At 44.0% G+C, this 23777-nt stretch overlaps 3 protein-coding genes and 2 non-coding genes across 5 annotated transcripts; 2 read left to right on the forward strand and 3 right to left on the reverse strand.

Annotated features, from left to right (window-relative positions):
* The first annotated feature begins 1883 nt into the window (after positions 1 to 1883).
* Positions 1884 to 3311, forward strand: LOC104422646. The gene is made up of 2 exons (XR_005546930.1): positions 1884 to 2252; positions 2430 to 3311. It is a non-coding gene; the product is annotated as an uncharacterized LOC104422646 (transcript).
* Positions 3312 to 3752: 441 nt separating this feature from the next.
* LOC104422647 (translation initiation factor IF-2) lies at positions 3753 to 5490 on the reverse strand. Its single transcript, XM_010035032.3, has 2 exons — positions 4963 to 5490; positions 3753 to 4786 (listed from the first exon to the last, which is right to left on the reverse strand). The coding sequence occupies exons 1-2, from the start codon at positions 5175 to 5177 to the stop codon at positions 3871 to 3873; spliced, it is 1131 nt and encodes a 376-aa protein (XP_010033334.2). The 5' UTR covers positions 5178 to 5490; the 3' UTR covers positions 3753 to 3870.
* Positions 5491 to 7731: 2241 nt separating this feature from the next.
* Positions 7732 to 11067, reverse strand: LOC104422648 (putative pentatricopeptide repeat-containing protein At3g01580). The gene is made up of 2 exons (XM_010035033.3): positions 8474 to 11067; positions 7732 to 8348 (listed from the first exon to the last, which is right to left on the reverse strand). Exon 1 carries the CDS (start codon positions 10857 to 10859, stop codon positions 8733 to 8735), a length of 2127 nt encoding a protein of 708 aa, XP_010033335.2. The 5' UTR covers positions 10860 to 11067; the 3' UTR covers positions 7732 to 8348; positions 8474 to 8732.
* An 8619-nt stretch (positions 11068 to 19686) lies between these two features.
* LOC104422649 (serine/threonine-protein kinase STY13) lies at positions 19687 to 23026 on the forward strand. Its single transcript, XM_039303381.1, has 6 exons — positions 19687 to 20150; positions 20314 to 20446; positions 20584 to 20779; positions 21059 to 21183; positions 21275 to 21433; positions 22388 to 23026. The coding sequence occupies exons 1-6, from the start codon at positions 20020 to 20022 to the stop codon at positions 22700 to 22702; spliced, it is 1059 nt and encodes a 352-aa protein (XP_039159315.1). The 5' UTR covers positions 19687 to 20019; the 3' UTR covers positions 22703 to 23026.
* A 605-nt stretch (positions 23027 to 23631) lies between these two features.
* Positions 23632 to 23703, reverse strand: TRNAD-GUC. The gene has a single exon. It is a non-coding gene; the product is annotated as a tRNA-Asp (tRNA).
* Between the last annotated feature and the right edge of the window lie 74 nt (positions 23704 to 23777).

Here is a 23777-nt window from a genome sequence, read left to right on the forward strand (position 1 = left end):
AGAATATCAGCCCAATATAACAATAAACAACATTATACTTTTACTATTATAGAGATCACAAGCTCATGTATACTTAAATGGAAATGTTATAATGTTTATAAATACTAAATGATAACGAAAAGTAATAAAAAAAGTTAGGATGGCGAAAAACTTGGAAATAGTACCCAAGGACGGATTGGAACCTTGTGAGGGATTAGATAGTAGATTCAACAAATTGAAAGTTTACAGGTCAGATTGAAAGACATTCCTCAACCAAACCGGGCCTAGGCCCGAACCGAGATTTGGCCTAATTCCCGAGGAATCGGGCTAGGCCCATTTGGGCAAGGGCCCGGCCCGTGATCGGCCCAGAGAAGAACGTCAAAGTACAGTTTGGGTGGGCTAGGCTAAAGGATAAGCCCATTGGGCTAGCAAGATGAGCCTATCGTAACAAAAACCAAACGTGCTGATCCTAAAAAATCAAGATCACAAAACAAGGTCAAATCAGCGCTCTTAATCCCTAAATTCAATCTTACTCTGTATGTACACCATCTTTTTCCCCAGCTAATCCCATTCGCTAATCCAGTCTTTAACCCTCAGTTAAAGCCCTAAACACTAATCAAGCTGATCCTTCTTCTTCTTCTTCTTCTTCTTCTTCTTCTTCTCCTCCTCCTTAGCGTGGCCGACCGGCTACCAGTCGTGCTTCAGCTTCACCACCATCTCCTCCACCAGCCGCAGGCTCGCCACCATATCTTGGGGATCGAGCTACCATAATAGGTAGACCTAAAGAACATTCCTTTATGATCCTCCGTTTGCCGAGAGAAGTGCTAATTAAAAGCATGTCAATTGTTATTAATTTGGCCCGCCGAGTTAACAATTCACTAGAGTGCCAAAGTGATGTCCATCTAAATGCTTAATTTGATTGAGTCTTTATATCACTTAAATGGAGTTGTGTTATCTATGGAGTCGTTATAGGAAATGGTAGATACATTGTGTTGAACTTTAAAAATTAGCTTAATTTTAGGTTTTTATCGAGTTAGCATATAGCTTAAAGTGAGCATGGGTTTTTCTAGAATATAAATAGGTTTTAGTAATATGGGTCGAATTGGGTAAAGATCACTAAATTTACACTAAAAAAATATGGGTCGAAATAGGTTAAATAGGTCAAATATGAGTCGACCAATTTTCGACTCGATCCACCTATTTGATGGTCTACTTACTTTAGAACTATAATCACCAAATATGAATAAAATATAGTAAAATTTATTGAGTTTCATATGATGTAGAGAAACAAGGGGAGAAAATTGCACATGGTGATTTTAGATCGATAGAAAATAATATCACTCCCGAAGTGTTTACAGACAATATAAAGATAACTCATTATGCTTAACTTTTTCATGTCAATGTTTTTAGTGCTTTTCTAAATACTTTTATAACATCTTACATGCTCCATGTCAAAGCATCTTGCCAACAGTAACGAAAAAAAAAAAAAATAGACATTCTTTGAACAAAAGAACTGTCTTTAGTCATGAATGTAGCAAGTGGCATGCATCTATTAAAGAAAATGAAATAATGGAAAGTATTAATAGTTTAAGTGAGACGTGATTTTCAGAATAGTTTGACTCAGTTACTCATCAATATAAATTAGGTATTAAAGAAGACGATGAGCAAGCATGTGAAGCAAATGCTTGCCAAATTAAAGTTGAAGAGAGTAGTGTTCACGCCAATGGTTGATTTGATTATTCCTGGTCTAACTCTAGTGTTTGAGCATCCAAAGTGGGATCCAAAGCCACGTAAATAGTGAGCTGGGCCTAGCGAGGCCCAAATTTAGAAGCGGTGTCTGAAGTTGGAAGTGCGCTTATAAAAAGAAGCGTTACTGGTTACTGCGTTCATTCTCGAAGCGTCCATCCTCCCAAGATGAACGTTTCAAGCATTCACCAACATTCCAAATATTCATCCGTCCATCCTCCCACGATGAACGTTCCAAGCATTCATCCTTGAAGCGTTCAAAGAGTTGGTCGCCAGGGGCGATGTCCATGGCCATCCAACCCTCAAAGAGGATCGGCTTGAACTCGGCACGAGTGGCATGGACGGGGGGTGGTGATTTCCCGATGTCGTCGGTGTCGGGGCGAGTTGGCCGCTGGGGGCGATGTCCTTGGCCATCGAGAAGGTGATGAACCCCTTGCAAAGTTTTGGATTCCCTCACCCCAACCCACACAATACACAGATCTCCGGCGAGTAGTCGAGATCTCGGTCCACAGATCACGGCGTGAAAGGTGATGGGTCCCCCTTTCAAAGGTCCCCCCCACCCCCGGCTCTCTCTCTCTCTCTCTCACAGATCACGGCGTGAAAGGTGATGGGTCCCCCTCTCTCTCTCCCCCCCGGAGAGGCGCAATCTCAGTACATAGATCACGGCGTCAAAGGTGCCAAAATTTCTCATTTTCCGTCTGCAGATCGGTCTCCTTTCCACCTGCTCCGCTTTACGCAGCTGCAGAGTGTCTCCTCCTAGCTCCATCGGCAATCACGGTGAAAAGCAGCGAATGGGACAAACATGTCAACATCCAGCCCCGCTAACACTGTCTCAGTCGACCACAGTCCCGTCTCCGGTGGTTCCAGTGAATCAACAATAACAGAAGTCGTCCGCCCAACCGGCATAATTCGCTATAAATTCCCCGCCCCTCCTTTTCCCTCTATAACTGTAGCGAAGAAGAGGAAGGATGGACGGCGGCGGCGTGAGGAGGAGGAGGAGGAGGAGGAGGAGGAGGGCATGTGCTCGCTGCCGGGTAATGAAGAAAAAGTGCTGGAAGGACTGCAGGTGGGCACCGTACTTTCCCGCGGGAGAGCACGAACGCTTCACCATCCTCCACAGGGTCTTTGGCGGTAACATGATAATGGAAATCCTACAGCAAGTACCGAACGACCGGCGAGCAGATGCCATCCATAGCCTCGTCTATGAAGCCAACGCCCGAGAAAACGACCCAGTCAATGGGCGCCGGGGACAACTCGCCCAGATGATTGCTGAAGAGGAGCGCCTTCAAGTCCCGCACCAGGCTGATGGATGAGATGTTGCTCGGCGCCCATACTAAAATTGTGTTTCTCCGTTTCTCAGTTTCTCCATTTCTCCATATCTCTCTTGTCCGACACGAGATCCGTTAGAACGTAACTTTTTTTTTCTTTTTTTTTAACAACGTTAGAACGGAACTCGATAGTTCTATTTCTATAGCAGGTTTGTATTTCAATAACTATAAGCAATAAAAGGGAGAAATGAAAACTCCTATCTTGTAGTTTCAAGTTGTGTATCTTCCTCAATAGAGAGATGGAGACTTTCCTTGGGTTGTGGGGTCCTTACTGTACCCTTATCCGTGCGTTGATTCATAAGTAATATAGTTAATGTTTTTTTTTTTTTTTTTTAAATTTTCTGGTAAGGTAAGATTTGTATAAACTTTCAACCAAACGGAACTTTACAAAAAGTGACCTCGGCACCAACAAAACTTACACTCATCGTGTGATCCAATGACGATATCATAGGTTAAGAGCCTCGTCCAAGCAAAGACATTCCTCAGCCAAACCGGGCCTAGGCCCGAACCGCGACTTGGCCTTTTTCCTGAAGAATCGGGCTAGGCCCGTTTGGGCAAGGGCCCGGCCCGTAATCGGCCCAGAGAAGAACATCCATGTACAGTTTGGGTGGGCTAGGCTCAAGGACAAGCCCATTGGGCTAGCAAGACGAGCCTATCGTGACAAAAACCAAACGTGCTGATCCTAAAAAATCAAGATCATAAAACAAGGTCAAATCAGCGCTCTTAAGCCCTAAATTCAATCTTACTCTGTATGTACACCATATTTTTCCTAGCTAATCCCATTCACTAATCCAGTCTTTAACCCTCGATTAAATCCCTAAACACTAATCAAGCTGATCTCCCTCTTCTTCTTCTTCTCAGCCTGGCCGGCCGGCCGGCCGGCTACCGGTCGAGCTTCAGCTTCGCCACCATCTCCTCCACCAGCCGCAGGCTCGCGCCCTCCGCGTCTATCTCCTCCATCACCTGCTCCACCAGCTCCTGCTTCTTCGTCTTCTTCTTCTGCTGCTGCTGCCGCTGCTGCTGCTTCGCCCTCCCGCCGCCGCAGTCGGCGGAGCAGTCGTCCCGGAGCAGCAGCAGCAGGTGCTGCGCCATCTCCTTGGCCCAACCCGTCCCGTCCACGCTCAGCTGCAGCAGCCCCGGCACGGCGCCCTCCCTCAGGACCGCCTCCCGGTGCTCCTCCCGGCAGCTCCGCACCACCGCCAGGAGGACCGCCACCGCGTGCTCCCGGCACTCCGGGGACCCCTCCTCCACCGCCTCCACCAGCGCCCTGATCGCGCCGCCGTGGCGGGCGACCTCGCGGACCGCGCGGCCGGAGGAGGCCGACGCCGACGCCGACGCCGCCACGGCGTTCTCGAGCGCCGCCATCGCCTTCTCGGCGGCCTCCGGGGACCGCGGCGAGCCGGAGGCGACGATCAGGTCGAGGAGGGCCGGCACGCCGCCGGACGTCACGATGAGGGAGGCGATTCGGGGCGGTCGAGAGGTTGAGGAGCGTGGAGACGGCGTCGAGCTCCGTCTGCGGCGAGACGGCGACCTGAGGGGGATCCGCGGCGGTTTCGCCGGAGATGATCGCGATTAGCGTTTCGATGGCGCCGGAGGACGCGATGGGCAGCTTGTTGGCGGCGCAAGAGGAGAGGACCAACATGGCCGTCGCCGTCAATTCGACCAGCGACCGGCTCCGGAGGAGATTCAGCATTGCCGGAATGGCTCCGCCTTTCACAATCTGAATCTTGTTCCTGCACAAGAAAGCATCGCAACGTCAGTCAGGACAACGAAACACCTAAAATAATCGATGTAGAAATGTGCTAAAATTCAAGACGTGCGGAGGTGTCGGCGGGTGATTAGCAAGTCTTGGGAATCTAAATGCTTTCTAGTCGATCAATCCGAACCGCGGTTCTCACAAAGGCGGTACCTTTCGCTGCCGAAGGCGAGGGCGAGCAGAGCGAAAAGAGAAGCTTCCGTGGCCCCGTAGTCTTGGGAGTGAAGCATCGATATCAATGGAGGAATGACGCCGCGGTCGGCCAGCTTTTGCCTCTGCTTGCTGCCGAGCTTGCTCAGCTCGATGGCGCCCTGAATTTGTGCTCCGCCGTCGCCGCTCAAAAGGGTCTCAACAACAAATTCCTCCATTGCCCTCTCCCTCTCTCCCTCTCTCCCTCTCTCTGTTTCTCTGTCTGTCTCTCTCTCTCTCTCTCTATTCAATCATGGGCATGGGGCTTGCCTGCGAAGGCAGCAGTTGCAGAGGGTACGTATATCAGTCGCTTGGAGATGCAAAGGTTGTCTTTTGGGGGCATCCATTGTTTCAGATTGAAGCAAACTCTCTCTCTCTCTCTCTCTCTCTCTCTCTCTCTCTCTCTATCTCTGCTTTTCTCGATCGGCCTTCTTTTGGGTTTACTGTGTCTGAAGTGGGAAGAGAATAACGATGCTGATGAGTGAATTTTTAGCTTCCCTTTTATAGAAGCAAGGCCCCCAACCCCCTCTGCCCCCTCATTTCTCAGCTTTCCGGTGAATTTTTTTAGCATTTTCCATGTGGAGTAGCGCTTCATCATTCTTCTTTTCTCCCTGGGAAATTGTTGCCCGTTTTACGCTTTATTCAGCTGCTGCTGATGCATTTGCAGGACAAGCTGCCGGTCCATTTATAATTCAGAACATGGACCAAACTCCAATTGGTGGATGAACTTTTCTTTTCGCTCCGTCCGAGGTTTTGCGAAAATATCTGGTAGTGCTCAAATTTGACAACCGACGCGATTGCACGGCTAATCGGCAACTTGAGCGAAATACTTTGTCGTGTTCTTTTTTTCTGTTTAGCGCAAGTTGCATCATTTCTCCTAAATGAGATGAATTCGGTCACTTTGCTGAAAAGCCTAGTCATGGATTGCCTACAAGTGACCCTTGAGGGCAGAGATTGAACATGCCACACGCTAGATCGAATTTGTTCTTGTGAACATCAGCCAGGGCTAACGAAAAAATGCTGTTCCGGTCGTTGCTCTCGGGCTTTCGGTCGTAGCCACGGGAACTTCACAGTCTGAATTTGTCACGATCACTTGTTTTGTTTTGACATATTCCCCTTTCCTTCTAAAGTTCGAAGGCGCAGCAGGCTGATTCTTGATATTTTTTCCTTCCATTTTGGTCCTTACTCGGGACATGCTCGGTTTGAGGAATCGTTGCCTAAAGGGAAATTTTGTTAACATTTTCCAATTTCAATTTCATTTATGAACAGGGAATTTCCATAAACAAACACACTCGGCAGGTTCTTCTGTCCTCCCCCATTTTCTGAAAGTCTAAAACGAATTCCCCAAAAACACTCTGCACGGGGGTAATTTCGTAACTTCAGCTTCGAAGATTGTCACCGTTCCAGTGAAAATCGATAAATCGAAACCGGAAAGCATTTCTTGTCCGAAACCGGGCCTGGCCGCAATGCAAAAGAACAGGGCGCAGTCGATTTTCGTCCAATCACAGAGAAGTACGCCTCTGAATTGTGGGCTACCACTAATGCTGTCCGTATGCGATTCACGGATTCAGCCACATGACGCCTGATCCTCGGCTGCTCTGTTCCTCGTATAGCCGTGATCTAATCCTCGTTTCCAACGTAGGCTTCATCATGCCACGGCATGGTAGTTGGGGAAGACCGATGCTAGACGATCGAAGAAATGTAGAGCTCGACTCTTCTTTCTCGCGTGCAATTGGTCTAATTTTGTTCCGCATATAAAGGATGGAGATCGATCGAGGTGCCTTGATAGGCCTTCTAGATTCCCGAATCCCTGTGAATAATGATTTCAGATCGTTGGGAATTTGTTAAGAATGCAATGAACCCATGAAGGGTTTAGATTTTAAAAGCTCTAATTCCTGCATATTCCTGAGAAAAGTCATCCCCTTATCTGAAAAATGAAAAAGATCGACGCTCCTCATTTTAACCTTGATTTATAAATTTGATTCTCAATTTCCAATTCTTGTTTGTGCGTATCAAGATTGATTCACCTGGTATAAAAAGAATTACTTAAAAAAGGGGAGGGGAAAAGGTTATCCAACAGCGTAGAGAATGGACAAGGAAGAAAGCAGGAGCAGATAAGCGGAAAGCAAAAGGATCGATTAAGGAAAATATCAAGAAGCAGAAGGAGAGTGAGAGGATACGTGGACCACCAGTGTAAAATTTAAGGAATCTTTTTACCCACTTTTGCTTTCGCCGTTATACGGCGGCTTCATGTTCAAGCAATTCTCCTCGCTTTGTTTTTTTTTTTTTTTTTTTTAATCTCTTTTGGCTTTTCGCCTTTTCTGTTTTGCTTTCCGCCATTATTGCTGGTACTGTGACTTCGCTTGTAATTTTTCATCAGTGCATCGCAATTGAGGTGGTTGGGAGAAATTTAAAAAGAAATCACTAGCTGAATGTTTTCTTTTTTCAGTTTCATTCCGTGCGTGCATGGGGCTTTTGGTGGCCACGACCGTTAGATGCCGTCAATTCCACGTGGAACCCACACGATCCGTTGCTGAAATTCATCCGGTCCATCATGAATTGGTTCGGTGCAGGAACGTGCTGGATGGGGGAAAGCTACGGTTCATGCTCTGTCCATAATGGCTTAGGAAACGGACGGCCTTAATTTAAAGAAGAACAGATTAGGAAACCACATATCGGCCACATAGTTTGGCAAGACCATCATTTTGCCATTGAATAGAACAGCAGAAAAGGTTTCTTCCAAACAAAACGCTAGCCGGAAGCCCATAATGTCTCCACAGAATCCATGAGGAAAATCAGTAGAACAAAGTGTATAAGATCAGTATCTCTAATGCTGTGGGCTAAGTGTGTGCTGACGGTTTTAACTGCCAAAATTGACAGCATGGTGCACATACAGTACAGGTACCATATCTAATCATGCCCCGTAATACACAAGTTAGAAGGAAAGAATGAAGATGTTAGTGCAATTGATGTCTCGTTCAATCTCTCTGATGCTTGGACTCCAAAACTACTGTACTTTCGGTGAGTTAAGATCCAGTCTCCATGAATTGGCACTGAAAGAGAAAAAGTTGCGTCCCAGGGGATTCTTGATATCTGAAACCAGTGAGAGATGAAGACCCATGGGAAGAGAATAATATGTGGTTTCGGATGGAAATGCTTGAAAAGCACTCTCGGCCGTTTCTGCAACAATCAGGAGGAGGCAATCGATTCATTACTCATCTTCCAGACTAAAAGTAACATCCGAGACTGGCAAAAGATTGGACAAAGGAGTTTCTACAGGGAACAAAGTCCTTGTGACAGCTCCGCAATTTGCAAAAAGGCTCAAGGCATGGATCATTGCAAATTGAAATCTGGAGAAATGCAACTGAAAAGTTAGATGAGGACGGAAAATTTGATGTTAATCTGGAAGGAGGGAGAGGGGGGGAGGAGATCAAAATCATCTAAATTGAAGGAATTGACAAACACTGCCACCTACCTGAAGTCCAGCTGAAGGGCATATCAGCAAACATCATCTTGTGACTGAAACCGTTCTGCAGTGAACTGAGAATTGAATGCATGGGCAACTGTATCAGTAGAGACACTGCCAGGGGTCTGCAAGTCTAGTCGCTTAGAAGGCCTATCTGAAGTGAATGTTGTCATATCCACTGCAGAACATGAGGCCTTCGGGCAATTATCTAGACTAGCAGCAAGAATGGCACCGAGACGTCTATCAAAGCCGACCATGTTTTGCTTTCTCAGCAGAACTCCTCTGTGCCATTTAATTGAACTTCCACTTTGGGAACATAACCTTCCTCTGTCATTCTCACTTCCAAGCTCCTCAGCAGTTCAAAAATTTTCGAAGAATCCTGGTGGGATCTATCATCAACTACAAAGGTATGCGTCTTATTCTTCACCTCAATGACACTTTGCCCAAATGCTTTCTTCAACTTCTTCTCCTTAATCAGACTTCTAACTTTTGACATATCATCCCACTTCCCGTACATAGCATATATGTTTGACAACAGAACGTAGTATCCAGCATGATCAGGATCCAGCTGGAGAAGATGGCTTGCTGCAAGCTCCCCCATCTCGATATCATCATGAATCCTGCAAGCACCAAGCAAAGCTCCCCAGACATGGGAACCAGCCAGAGTTGGCATCTTTCTAATAACTTCTATGGCTTTATCCAACTGTCCAACGCGACCAAGAAGATCGACAACTATACCATAATGCTCTGAGTCGGGCTTCAGATGGTATTTGTGCACCATCTTGTTAAACATTTCTATTCCTTCTTCAATCAAACCCGAATGGCTGCAAGCAGATAACAAGGAGAGGAATGTCACATTATTTGGCTTCACTGATGAATTTCTCGTCATCTGGTCGAATAGTCTCAAAGCTTCTTTTCCTTGCCCATGAATTCCATAACCAGCAATCATTGAACTCCAGATGACAACATCTTTCTCACACATGCCATCAAAAACTTTGATTGCATTGTCCAAGCTACCGCATTTTGAGTATAATTCCAAAAGAGTAGCTCCGACATGCATGTTATTGCTGAAGCCACTTCTAATTAAGTGACTGTGAAGACAAATGGCTTGCTGAAGAATTCCCAACTCAGAGCAAGCTGCGAGGATTTTGACAATTGCAACAGCATCAGGAACAATTTCACTGGCTAGCATGTTGCGGAAAACATCCATGGACTTGTATGCCATTCCATTTTCAGCACATCCACTCAACAGAGTGACCCAAGCAACAACGTCTTTGTTAGGCATTCTATGGAAGAGATCAAACCCTTCATCAGGAGATGAGCACTTCATGTACATGTCAACAATAGCAGTTGAGACCGATACATTTAGCTCTATTTTTTTCTCTGAAGCAAATGCATGGATTTTCTTACCCCCTTCCAAGTTGCATCCCGCAGCACAAGCTTGTAAGGCACCAACTACACTAACTTCATTTGGTTCATAACCCTTCTCGATCATTTCATTGAAAAGGTTTAATGCTTCATCAGTAGTGCCTTTGCAAACATAACAAGCGATTACAGAGCTCCACGAGATAACATCTGTCCTTGGCATCTTCCTAAACAAATTCGTGGCCAAACGGATGGAACCTGTCTTTGCATATAAGTTCAAGACTGAGTTTAGAAGAGATAAGTTGGCATCAAAACCCATCCGATACATAAATCCGTGCACGGAACTTCCAAGCTTAAGATTTAACAACTGCGCACAAGCTGAAACGACAGTAATAAGACTTACTGGGTCGGCACCAAAACCCTCAGTCTTCGCCATTCGAGTGAAAAGCTGCAGAGCTTCGACAGGAGAACCATTGTGCTCGTACCCAGTGATCATAGAGGTGCACATTACTACATCTGGCCTCGGAAACTCTCCAAACACTTTCAAGGCACTACCCATACGCCCACATTTCGAATACAAGTCGATCAAAGCGGACCCCACGAAGATGTCCAGATCAACCTCGCCGTTCTTCTTCACATACCCATGAACCATCTCGCCATATTCCAGCACTCGCAGGCCCGCGCACGCCTTCAAGGCCACCGGAACGGTGAAGTTGTCGGGCTTCCCTTCGGCGCTCTTTCCGTCCGACACCATTCGCCTGAAGAGACGCAGCGCCTCCTCATACCGCCTCTCTTTGCAGTAGCTCCCGAGGATAGAGTTCCAGAGGTAGACGCTTCTGTGAGGCAATTCGTCGAACAGCCTCCGGGCGTCCTCAACGGACGTGTACTTGGCCAAAGAAGTGGTGAGCTTGGTGGCGTAGCGAGGATCATGGGCAACTCCCGTTTTCAGCAGAAGCGCGTGCAGCGAAGCGAGATGCCTGCCGTCCTCGCACGATTCGATGAATCGAAGCAGCGCTTCCCTCCTCGGCATAACCCACGACGCGAGACTTCCATGAAAACTCTAGCTCATTGACAACATAAACATGACGGAATTCATTATAACATAGTAATTTGGGGAAATTTGGATGAAGTTGGTAACTTGCTTGTTTAATAAGATTTTGGCAAATTCCTTGTAGAAATGGTGTTTTTTGCTAACCATGCTCGTGAACATTCAAAGAAATTAGACTGATTTATTTGGGATAATTAAGCCTGCTTGTTAACGTTCTTTTTTTCTATTTATGAACAAAATTTCTGTTTTTTGTTTCAGGGAAAATTTTTTTTTGCATTTTTGTTCTAAATCTATTTTTTTGTTCTTAAACACATTTGGAACAAACGAAAAAAGAAAAATAAGTCTCTTGAACAATTTTTAAGAACAAATTTTCTCTCCCTCTCTTTTTCTTCTCTTTTTTTTTCTTTTCTTTTTCTTTTTCTTTGGCCGATCGCCGGCCTCGGCCATGGCCAGCGACCGGCTATTGAGGGTTGGCGACGCCGTCGAGGTTCGGCGACCTCGCTAGAGCGTCATCGGCCCTTGGTGAGGCTCGCCTCGCCTTGGCCGGGCGAGCCGAGGCTCGCCCAAATCTAGCGAGCCCGAGCTCGCCCGACCATCGGCGAGGCTCGGCCTAGCGGTGGCCCGGCGAGGCCGCTAGCCCTCATCGGCCGGTTGCGGACCATGGCCGAGGCCGACAACCGGCCAAAAAAAGAAAAAAAGAAAAAAATTTTAAAATTAAAATAAATAAATAAATAAAAGAACACAAATTTACCAAACGTGTTTCTAACAAGTTTACCAAACGCCTTCTTCTATTAAAAATTGTTCCCCGACGAAATAGTTTTTTCTATTTTTGTTCCTTTGAACAATTTTTGAACAATTTTTAAGAACAAATTTTATCTTTCCTTTCTTTTTCTTCTTTTTCTTTGGCCGGTCGCCGGCCTCGGCCATGGCCGGCGACCGACCGTCGAGGGCTGGCGACGCCGTCGAGGTTCGGTGACCTCGCTAGAGCATCGTCGCCCCTAGCGAGGCCGAGCATCGTCGGCCCCTAGTGAGGCTCGGCCTCGCCTTGGTTGGGTGAGCTCGGGCTCCTCCAAATCCGGCGAGCCCGAGCTCGCCCAACCATCGAGGCTCACTTCGCCGGTGCGGGCAAGGCGAGGCCACCGGCCCTCGTCGGCCGGGTTGTTGGCCATGGCCGAGGCCGGCGACGGCCAAAAGAAGAAAAAAATTAAAAAATTAAAAGAAATAAATATAAAAAAAGAACATAAATTTATCAAACGTGTTTTACGTTCATTTTTTATTCCTGCAAGTTTATCAAACGCCTTCTTTTATTCAAAATTGTTCCGTGGAGCAAAATAGTTTTTCTATTTCTGCTTCAAAACAAATTTTGAATGTAAACGTTACCAAATGCACCCTTAGGGCCTGCATGTTTGCATTTCTTTTTTTTTGTTCATGAATAGATTTATTGTTTTTTTTGTTCCCGGTAACAAAAAAAGAACAAAAACGCATTTGTTTGGGTTTTTGTTCAAAACCTATTTTTTTGTTCTGGGACCAAAATTAGACCAGAAATAAGAAACGATAAAAAATTATTTTTGTTCTAGAAACACTTTTGAATAACATATTTTCTCTCTCATCTCTTTTCTTCTCTTTTTTTTCTTCTTTTTCTTTGGCCGATCGCCCTCGGCCATGGTCGGCGATCGGCCGTCAAGGGCTGGCGACCTTGGCGGAGGGTCGCCGGCCCGGCGAGATTGAGCTCGCCCAGCCACCGGCCAACTCGGCCTCGCCGGATCTGGGTGAGCCCGAGCTCGCCCGACCAAGGCGGGCCGAGCCTCGCCCAACCACGACGAGGCCGCTAGCCCTCGTCGGCCGATCGCTAGCCATGGCCGAGGCGGCGACCGGCTAAAATAAGAAAAAAAGAAAAAGAAAATAAAAATATTAAAAAATTAAAAGAAATAAAAAATAATATAAATTTACCAAACGTGTTTCTATTCATTTTTATTCTCATAACAAGTTTACCAAATGCGTCTTTCTGGTCAAAAATTGTTCCCTGGAACAGAAATAGTTTTTTCTATTTCTGTTCCTCGGAACAATTTTTGAATAGAAACGTAAACAAACGCGCCCTTAGTAAATTGCTTATGAAGTCGTTAGTTCATGGTCCACACTTTTGTCCCATCTCACAACTCGTTAATTGAAATTGCCATAGGACGTGAACGATTTCCCTCTCCCTCTCTAAATCTTTTTGTGTGTCTTACACTCCTGGAGGGGAGATTCCAATTCCTTTTCCTTTTATTTCCTTTTGTTTTCTTTCATAATTCTTCTGATTTTATATTTGAGAGCTTTTCTCTACAATCTAATTTTAAATTTTGGAGTTTTAATAAATAAATACTTCGCTTCTAATTTCAATGGTGTTCACAGTAGATTTTGTGTCAAATATGTACTCGTTCAACGATTTTTCACTCAAAGTCTTGGCACTTCGCATTGGCCACATGACTTGCTCTCACATGTGTTGGATCTAACATTTTTCAACATGTTTATGTTATCTCTGTGCGGTGATAGTGTTGGGGATGTCGAATTGAGACACGTACCGTCGAAAGGCAAAGTCATAATTATAGATAGAGATTTTGGCGTGTGTATATCATTGATGGTACTGTATGATTCGGTGATTGGTCGTCGATATTTTCGCTTAGATCCCGTCATAGATTGTTCATGAAGGATGGGCTTAACTCTGCCAATCATGCTTTGATAAAACGGCTTGATTTTTGGAGATCTATGAGTTTATTTTGTTAATATAATTTTTGAGATTTCCTTTCATGTATCAATTTGATAATTAATGGAATTTTCTTTTTGCCAAAAAAAAATGGTCCACACTTTTGAGAAGGGAAAGAATTTGGATATTAGGTAAATCTGTCATAAGATTGGTAATTTATTGATTTATTATAATATTTGTAAATTTTATGTAATATGGTAGCTTTTCTACTCGAGCTTATAAAATTTTGAAAAGGCCAATAAAATTGCAAATTTCATGGAATGTTGGTAAATTCCTCATAGTAACTAGAATTTTATAGAAGCGTTTCATTGAGATGTCAGTGAATTCCTTGCAATGCTAGTGTTTTACCAACAATAATTGTAATTTCAAACGGAGGGTTAATCTGTTGATCTACCGGAATGTTGGTAGATTTTTTATAGGGTTGGTATTTTACTGATTAACCTTTTAACAATTCAAAGAGTTTGATAAATTATAATGCAAAGTTAGTAGTAAATTTGCAGAAATTAGTAATATCTTATTTTGTTTGAAAGTTGTTAAATTCCCAATTGTGTTGGTAACTTATTAATGGATTACCTAGAATCCATGTTAGCTGTCGTACTCTTTTTACCAATGGAATTAGACATACACCAACCATAAAATCAGTCACACAAAAGTTGCATTAGAACAGAGTTTGAACATTCAGCGAAAATCAACCTGCACTTGATACATAAGCATACATAGGTTTTTATATAAATTTAGCAAATAAACATGGCCTTGCCCGGTTGCGAGATTGGAGGGCGAAAGAGAAGTTAATGGAGCGTCTGTTGGGGAGGAAAAGGATGAGGATTATGGGAGGAACGAGGAGATGCACAAGAAAATGCCAAAGGCAGAAATCTAACTTCGGGGGATGAGATGAGAAAATCGCAATATGTAACTCGAGGGCGACAAATATAAATTTCATTTTAAATCCCGATAGGTTAAAATCGTCGCCCCTTTCCCTTTCGTTTTTATTTTATTTTATTTCATTGGTAGAATATAAGCTATCTTTGCGGTGTTGATTTTATGATTTCGTGAAGAGAGCTGGACGAGTGGAATAAGGAGATAGGCCTGATCGACAAAACCTGATAAAGTAGCCGTCATATTCACCCCTCAAAGAAGCAAAAGAAAAAGCGTTAGGGATCCGCCAACGAGGGAGAAAGTGCCCGCTCAAATTGACATGTACGTATTTGACCAATTTTTTTTTTTTTTGGCATGCACGTAGTAGAGCAGGAGATGGCCATGACTCTGAGGGACTATAACGAGGGAGAAATCAGATGTGCGGGGGCAAAAAATTTTATGGGCATTGAGATTGCGACACGTGTCGCAAGTAGAGCCAAGATATCAGACGAATAAGGGCGTATTTGGTAATAATTCTGCTTTAAGGAGTAAATTCGATAAAAAAATTATTCTTTTTATTCGTTCCCAAGAACAGCATTCTAAGATTTTAAGTCATTTGGTAACCGTCTAAAATTTCGATTCGGAATAAAATTGTCTTTGATATTGTACTCATTGATTCTGTTTCAAATCAATTTCTTTTAATTTTTAAATAATTTTTATAATTTTTCTTTTTTCTCCTATTCTTCTTCTTCTTCAGGCCGGTCGCCGAGGGCCGATGACCTCACCGGAGCGTCGCCAGCCCTCGTTGGCCTAGCCTTGCTAGTGGCTAGGCGGGCCTCATCTAGCTCCGACGAGGCTCGCCGGTGGCTAGGCTTGCCTCTGGCAAGCTCGTCGAGTTGGTTGCGGGCGACGGCAGACGGCGGCAGACGGCAGCGACGGCCAGTGGCGAACGGCAACAGAGGAGGAGAGAAAATGGTTCCACTTTTTTTATTTTTTTTTGTTCCTGAAATAAGAATCAATTTTTTTTTAATTCTTGATTCTACTCTAAATTTATTATCGGAAACAAAAATTTTACCAAACGCGATTCTATTCCCAAACTACTCCCAGAAATAAAGAATAAGTATTTAACCTTGTTTGAATGATTACCAAACAGAGCCTAATATTGAACTGAGCGGGCACTTCTCTCTCCCCAGCATTCTCTCTCTTTGCTCGACGCTCTCTACTGTGCCCCCTTTCTCTCCCGCCGAGTCCTTGTCTGACCGATGAATCACCGTGCCGCCCTTATGGCTTCCGCTCCAACTCGTCCTACGTGCTCTCTCTTTCTCTCTTTGCTCGATGCTCTCAACTTTGCCCCCTCTCTCTCCCCCCAACGAACAACCAAGCTCTCATTTCGACCAATGAGCTACCGCGCCACCCCTCCGGCTTTGGCTTCAGCTCTAGTACGTCCATGGCTAGCCGCAAGCGTCATGGCTGGATGGGAAAGATGGATACCCGAGGATTAATAGCATGCCCGAACGATATTGACGATGGCCATGGAAGAGTGTCGACAGCTTGTGAGCGGCTCATCCATGGCTGGCCAATGCAATTGAGCATTGTCCATGGCCTCGGAAGGCAAAAAGAAAAGGAAGAAAAGCAACGATGATGAGTAGAGAGAAACGAAGGAGAGAGAGAGAGAGAGGGACTTGCGAGTTTTCTTAAAGGTGGGCCGCAAGCGACACATTGGCATTGCCAAGATGGCTACATCAACTGCACCCAATATTTTCTTATAAGGAGGAGGATGACAAACTCACTCCCAATTTGCTAAGAAGGGAAGTAACTTGACTGGTTCAAATCCAATTCATAAGACAAGAAGAAAGGTTAGTGTAAGGAAGCTTAGTCAATGATAGATTTCCCTAGATCGTATGATGGCTATGCAATATTCTTCTTCGATTGTTATGAGAGTTCTTGATGAAATTACTCAAAGGTGGATTAAGTGCCACCACTACCAAAGGAGTCCTGAGCTGGACGAGAGTTGTCTTGTGATCATTACAAGAGTGTCGGAGATTCAATCAAGATCAGTTCCAAGTCGAGCTCTATCACCCATACCCCAAATAGGCTACATTAGTGGTATAGCAACGGTGTTAATGGCAACGTTAGAATTACCTCAAATCTTTTTACATCCAATCATTTCTTCTTACCCTTTTAATGCACTCCTTTAGGCCTCGAAAACAATATGCCCTTTTACTTCACCATCGTTGTTTTACGCTTTAAAGCACCACTTGTTATGCTGACTATGTGAGCTTAATTAGATTTTGAGCATTTACACGTAAAAACTAAATTCATAGCAATGGGTAATTTGCAGCTCTGAAAAATGGAATACGATGAATATATTCTTACATAAAATCAATAATACATATGTGAGGATATTTTTATAGGTTTTATAACATGTGGATTTATTTTCTATGGATATGAATCCATTTGATTTACTTGACTCTTGTTTGGGCGGGACGATGAAAAATTATCATATATACGGTTCTTTTGGAGGGTGGATCTATAAGAATTCACCTATCCCAATTAAAAAAAAAAAGACTTCAATGGTCTTATATTAAGAGATAAATTGGGTAAAGGAACGGGTCATGGCCATCAATATACATATATATATATGTGTGTGTGTGTGTGTGAATATATATGTACTTAGAAGTAATTTTAGATATCATTGTGTGTAACACAAGCTTAACAATTCAAAAGTTATGTGAAGCATGGAGAGACCAGGTTAGCAGAGGGCTTACTAGCCTAGTCTATCATTATCAACAAAGACATCCTCGAACAAATTTTGCTATTTCGAATGGCACGTGACAAATTTCTAATATGACACGACTTTAGTGCAAAATACGAATCCATGCTTGAATTAAAATTGATAGGGATGTATGAACGGTCAAACACACATAGACTTATTCAAATAAATAAATATATATATAAATAACAGTATCGATTAAGATTTTGTATGGATTTTTTTCTCGATTATATATCGTTAATTTCCCCGGCACCTTCTTAGAAGATGTCTCGACCAAATTAATCAATTATTCAGTCATAATCATATACCATACTTTATTCTAGAACCCTGTCCGTAAATACATTAAATATATATATTTTTATATCCAATAAGTGATTTTATTGCATATAAAATCGTGTCGGTGAGGCGCGGCGGTGGGGAAGGTAGGCGGGACCCACGACGCGGGCGGGGCTTTGGTGGGTCCAGTCCGACTTGGAGCATTCGATAAGACACGAGCAGTGGACTTTGCTGGCCGCCTCCTGTACTTCCGAATCATCTCCCCAAATTTTCAATTATTGATTTTATTAATTTTTGTATTTTCCCTGGGAAAAGTACAAGAACCAAATAGCAAGTCAAATTGAAGTTACTCTTCTTTGACTTTTTGATCAGTGTGAATTGGATTTAATCATACGGCAACGAGTCAATGCGATCCCACTCGGATTTTGTTTGCCTTTTAATTTCGGACTTTTAGGCCTTGATTTCACCGGCACCTCCAAGTCATTCCAATTTTTATGATGATCCTAAATGTCTACCAAATTCATGTCGTATGTAACAATTTAAAAGTCATAACTGAAAGTGATCGTCTGACAGGCCTTCCCTAACTTGAGAGGTTAGAAAACACAAATAGATTTGGTTTAGACAACACGCTTACATGAGAAAGTTGAGCTTGTCCAACTTTGAATTCCAATCTGATGGGGCCTGAGCATTTATATGTGAATTCTATATCTCTCAATAGATACAATGAATCAAATAAAGCCGTCCTGGGGCTACCTCGATAGTGTCCTCTAGATGTGAATTACATTTGACTTGCAAGATAGGACAGAAATTTGGAGGTTGTGTCCTTGGAAAAAAAAGTGGTCGAGAGGGACCATCTCCAGGGACAGGAATTCGGACACAAACATGTAATTATTAGTACGAGCACATGATGTCCTGCTGTATTTGAGAAGGGGAGGAATGTTTCTCATTTTCCTTCCAAACTTTCATTCCCTCCATTTTTCCTCTATTCCAAAACACAGCGCAAGAAGTTAAAACCGCAATCAAAATTCTAAGAACCTGATAATTATGCATTTAGATTTCTTCATTAAATTCAAATTAGGAATGACGTTACTTACTAGAGAAAAATAAAATTTTGGAGTCATCGAGCCAAATAGATGGCAACCCTAATTTCAACTATAATGGTATGACATGCGGGACACTTCAAATAGTGCTAAAAGTCACTCCCCATCTTTATCCGTGTCGTTTTTTGAGGATTGAGCTCGTCAAAAGACAATTATTCCTCATTAGTTTCTCGAATTTATGTACGGATCACTCCTTGTCTAAAATAAATTTATATATAATTTTACACTTAAAGATAAGCCATGGTCCACATCGATAGGCGGCTGGAATTACGTGTGGCGCTAAAAAAGGCATTCGGGCAATCAAAATTCGCACGAATCGATCGAATTGCACACCGACGAATAAGAGACTGCGTTGTCGAGTAATACATGTCAAATCGAAATTGAATCCACAGTGCCCTAACCTTAATGATTTTGCAACAGCACGTGACCCAACTCCAGAAAAAAGTAAAGCATGTCTCGCCTTTCTTTGTTCTTTTTTTTTTGGGGGGAGGGCTTTCGTGATACGCAGCAAGAACTAAATCGAGTCCGCTATATCAGCCGTCCGATCGCACCCGCCGCATCGCGTCCGTCGATCTCGTACCCGATCAGACGGTGAAAAGAGCGGTGATTTGACCCATCGTGGGGTCAATGGCGTCACGCTACTTTCACCATCTTCTCCTCCCTGACGCATCTAGACTTTTTCCGCCTTCTTTTTGACTCTCTCCAGCCCCCTGTCCCTACGCTTTCTTTTCTCCATCTCTTCTTATATTTAAATTATTAAAATAATTTTTAGATTAATATCATGAGCATATATGATAAATGAAGAGTAATATGTGATATCTAATTTAGTAATAGAAATTAACACAATGTAAATCTGTGGTAAATATACCGATGCGGAGTTTTTTTTAGTATTAATTTAAGAAAAAAAAGGGGAGAAAAACGCAAAAAATAAAACAAAACACTCACTGATCTCTGACAGTGACTTAATTCCTCCCGCGGCTCCCCCTTCATATACGCGTCCGCAACGAATGAACCCAAACCAAATCCTCTCTCCATCTCCATTTCGCGACCTCCATAGGTGAACACGCCGGAGCTCGGAGCCCCCCCCAGCCGAGCGCCTCCGCAGCCTCCGCCGGAGCTCCGCTACCGCCGCCGCCGCCTCGGATCTGCGCCGCCGCGGCTCCTCCGGTCGCCGAGCGCACCCCCTTCTCCCCCTACCTCCCACCCTCCCCTCATCCTCCGGCGTCTTGCATGGGCCGCCGCCGCGCGTGCGGATTCCCAGCGGACGTCTCGATCGCGGGCGGTCGGTGATGCTCTCGCGTCGAGGTTCGAGCGGGTGATGCGGCCGGGACTGCGGTTCTAGCTGAGGCGAGAGCAATCTAAGAGAGAGGGAGAGAGAGAGAGAGCGCGAGGGGCATGGGATCTGGGAACGGGTTTTATTCGGTCGGGGAGTTCGATTTGGAGGGGAAGTGGCTGATCGATCCCAAGCACCTGTTCATCGGGCCGAAGATCGGGGAAGGCGCGCACGCCAAGGTCTACGAGGGCAAGTAAGTCAACGGTCAACTCGTCCGGGGGGAGGCTTGTGTTCTGATGTCGCTCTGATTTTTTGAGTTGCGGCGGAGCTGAAGAGGCGCGAGCATTCGCGCGGCTCTTTGGCTTTTGGTCCGTTCGTTCGTGAATCTTTTATGATTTTGTGTTTTCTGGGATTAGGTATAAGAACCAGACGGTTGCTGTGAAGATTGTCCACAGGGGCGATACGCCTGAAGAGGTTGCCAAGCGAGAGGCGAGGTTCGCGAGGGAGGTTGCCATGTTGTCCAGAGTCCAGCACAAAAATTTAGTCAAGGTTAGTTGGTTTTGTGGTGGAACAGTGGTGCAATTATGCGGTTCTGGTGTGTTTTTCGATGCTATTCGAACGAATTGGTTGGGGCCGTAGTTCTTTATGGTCGGTGTGTTGAAGAAGTTGTAATCTTTTGTTGCCAGTTTATTGGAGCTTGTAAGGATCCTGTCATGGTTATAGTCACTGAGCTCCTGCTGGGTGGAACGCTGCGAAAGTACTTGCGCAACATGCGACCCAACTCCGTGGACATGTGTGTGGCGGTTGGTTTTGCACTTGACATTGCCCGCGCAATGGAGTGCTTGCACTCGCATGGGATCATACATCGTGATTTGAAACCCGGTACAGATTTCATAGTGTTTTTCCCACTTTTTCTCTAGTTATTCAGGGAAGGTTAAAAAAATCAGTTCTGTACTTGATAATCCCCAGTGCGATTTTTTCATCGTGATGCTCTTCTATTAAGTTTACGGTTTTCTTTTCCTATAGAGAGAAATCTGTGCTCTATAATTGATGCCTGGCAAAATTTAGGAAGGATTTTAATTATCATGCCTAAAAACATTCAGCTGCTGTTTCATCAAGGATCATGGATCAAATTATTGACTTCTGATTTTCCTTTTCCAGAGAACTTGATCTTAACTGCAGACCTCAAAACAGTTAAACTTGCGGATTTTGGCTTAGCCAGAGAAGAGTCTCTGACAGAGATGATGACAGCTGAAACTGGAACATATCGATGGATGGCCCCAGAAGTAAGTTATTGAGACATTTGGAACTGCTTTTCCAAAATGCTTTTCCTGCTTCTTCTTTGGTTGTGCTAAATGTACCGACGAATGTGGACAGCTTTATAGCACAGTCACACTGAGACATGGAGAGAAGAAGCATTACAATAACAAGGTGGATGCCTACAGCTTTGCAATTGTATTATGGGAGCTGATTCATAACAAGCTTCCTTTCGAAGGCATGTCTAATCTCCAGGCAGCATATGCAGCTGCTTTTAAGGTAATTTTGTCTGTATACTATATCTTGAGATACCGCTCGTTATTCACCATTAAGTTACCTTGTGTAAGTAATCAATTTTCCCCAGTAAGAAGTGGTTTTCTTCTGGGGAAGTAAAAAGGAAGGTGAAGAACAGATGGGCTTTGTTTTTGCAATTCTGTCTTCATCATATCTTAAAAGTTAGTTATGCCCAATTAATACATGACCTGGATTTTTACCTTGAAGTTTGAGCTGAAAGGCTGTTGGCGTGAAGCTCTTAATTTAGATTTATCTATAGATAATGAAATAGCAAGCATCAGCTATAATTGCGGTGGTACTGTTTTCTGGATGCATCATTGATTATGTCCATTTGATCCATAAGATTGTTGGTTATATGCACGAGAAACTGCAGTTACTAATGCATGCCACCAGGATACATTGAAAATTCAAATTCATGAACTTGAAAGGATGAATATTGAGGAGAAGTACATGCTTGAGGATATGTGCCATTAATATTGCTCAATTTAGATAATCTTCCATTTGTGCAGTGGGTAATTCAGTAATTGGGAAAAGTGGGAGATGAAGTGGGTGGTAGCTTTCTTTAGGAAATTCACGGACCAAGAAGATCGATCAAATTCTGGAACTTTCGCTTTTGTTAATTTATATTTGCAATTCACGCTTTACACACGCAGAGGGTTTCTACCTGCAAGTACACTTTGGAGAGAGAGAAAGGGAAAGAGGGGGACTCAGGCCAGCTTCGTTGGACTGTCAATTCCCTTTTAGTTCATTACCATAATGCTAGATAATCATTCATAATTGGATTGTTTGGGCAATTATGCCTTTTATGAGGTTACTTTGTCAATCATGTAATGATGCTTGGTAGGAACTGTGTTGAAGTCCGCTTTTCCCTATTCTAGATTGCCCTGCCATAAGTTGCAGCTAGAAATGTCATATAAGGTTTTGGTTGTGCCATTTCAGAATGTGCGGCCCAGCATAGATAACCTGCCAGAGGACCTAGCTTGTATCGTATCATCATGTTGGAAAGAGGATCCAAATGATAGGCCCAGCTTTAGTCAGATAATTCAGATGCTCCTTCGCTATCTTTCAACTATTTCCCCGCCGGAGCCAGTTATTCCGCAGCGCATTTTCGCCTCGAGAAATTCTGTCTTACCTCCGGAGTCTCCAGGCACAAGCGCTCTAATGGCTACAAGGGAGAACTCAGGCGACACCCCATCAGGCGAGATGGAGCCCAGGTCGAGGAGCTTCTTCTTCTGTTTTAACCAGTGTTACTGATTCCCTGGAACGGTTATATATACATGAAGTTATTCATATTCCTCTCTAGGTTAGAGCAATAAATCTTAGCCCCAAAGAGGTTTGTCTAGGTAAACATCAGTTAATTAGGAAGTCGCAGCTATACCTGATATTTATTGTATGACACAGTAGCTGCTTCTAGAATATGACCTAGTTTGGTCCAAATTGACAAAAAAGCAGAGGGTACTTGTAATTTTGGAGGTAGGGGTTGCTGGGATGTATTTTGGCATGTGTAAAAAATAAGGTTACATCCAAAGGCCTTTTCTCCTGTTCTGCTTTTAATGACAGAATAATCTTCTATTGATACTTCCCCGACTCACGTGAATTTCGCGAGCATGATGTGCCCTGTCTGACTAGATTCGAATCATGAAGTTTTAGGTTTGATCGGTTACGCTCGGCCTGCCAATCAATAGGCAGGTATAACAGGTTGATCCTTTGCCGTTCTCGTCCTTAATCATTGACATTGCGCATTTCGCATTTCTGTTACTGGTTCCAGATTCTGCTAGATTATCAAGCGGGCTACATTGCTCCGACCTTGAAATTGGATGAAGCGGGAAATGCTTTTGGCTATCATATCCCTACTCACTGTTCTAGAGCATTGGACATTTTAGCGAACCAAACCCTTTCCAATTGAAAGCGCTGTACTATCCATCTCACGCACGCCCCGTCGCTGCTCGCCCGATGCCATCGTTTTGGCATCTCTGTTTTCGAGCTATGCGAGATTTCCTAACAAAACTACATATGCAGCAAAAGAGCAAGATAACTTTCGAGTTCCCGCAGGAATGGTATCATTTGGGCGAAGCAACTTATCCATGTCCTGTTCAGACTTCGGTTGGACCCGGCGTTTTCTGTTGGTTGGGATTAGTTTGATTCCAAATGTACGCAAAAAAGAGAATTTCCAAAAGAGAAGGCGCCGTTGCCGGGGATCGAACCCGGGTCACCCGCGTGACAGGCGGGAATACTTACCACTATACTACAACGACCTTGTCGTTGGAAGAACGACCTCATGCTTTATAATATAGATATTTTCACGTCTCAATCTGGCGTCCAAAATATC

The sequence above is a fragment of the Eucalyptus grandis genome, chromosome 10 (genome assembly GCF_016545825.1).
Source record: "Eucalyptus grandis isolate ANBG69807.140 chromosome 10, ASM1654582v1, whole genome shotgun sequence".
NCBI lineage: Eukaryota > Viridiplantae > Streptophyta > Magnoliopsida > Myrtales > Myrtaceae > Eucalyptus > Eucalyptus grandis.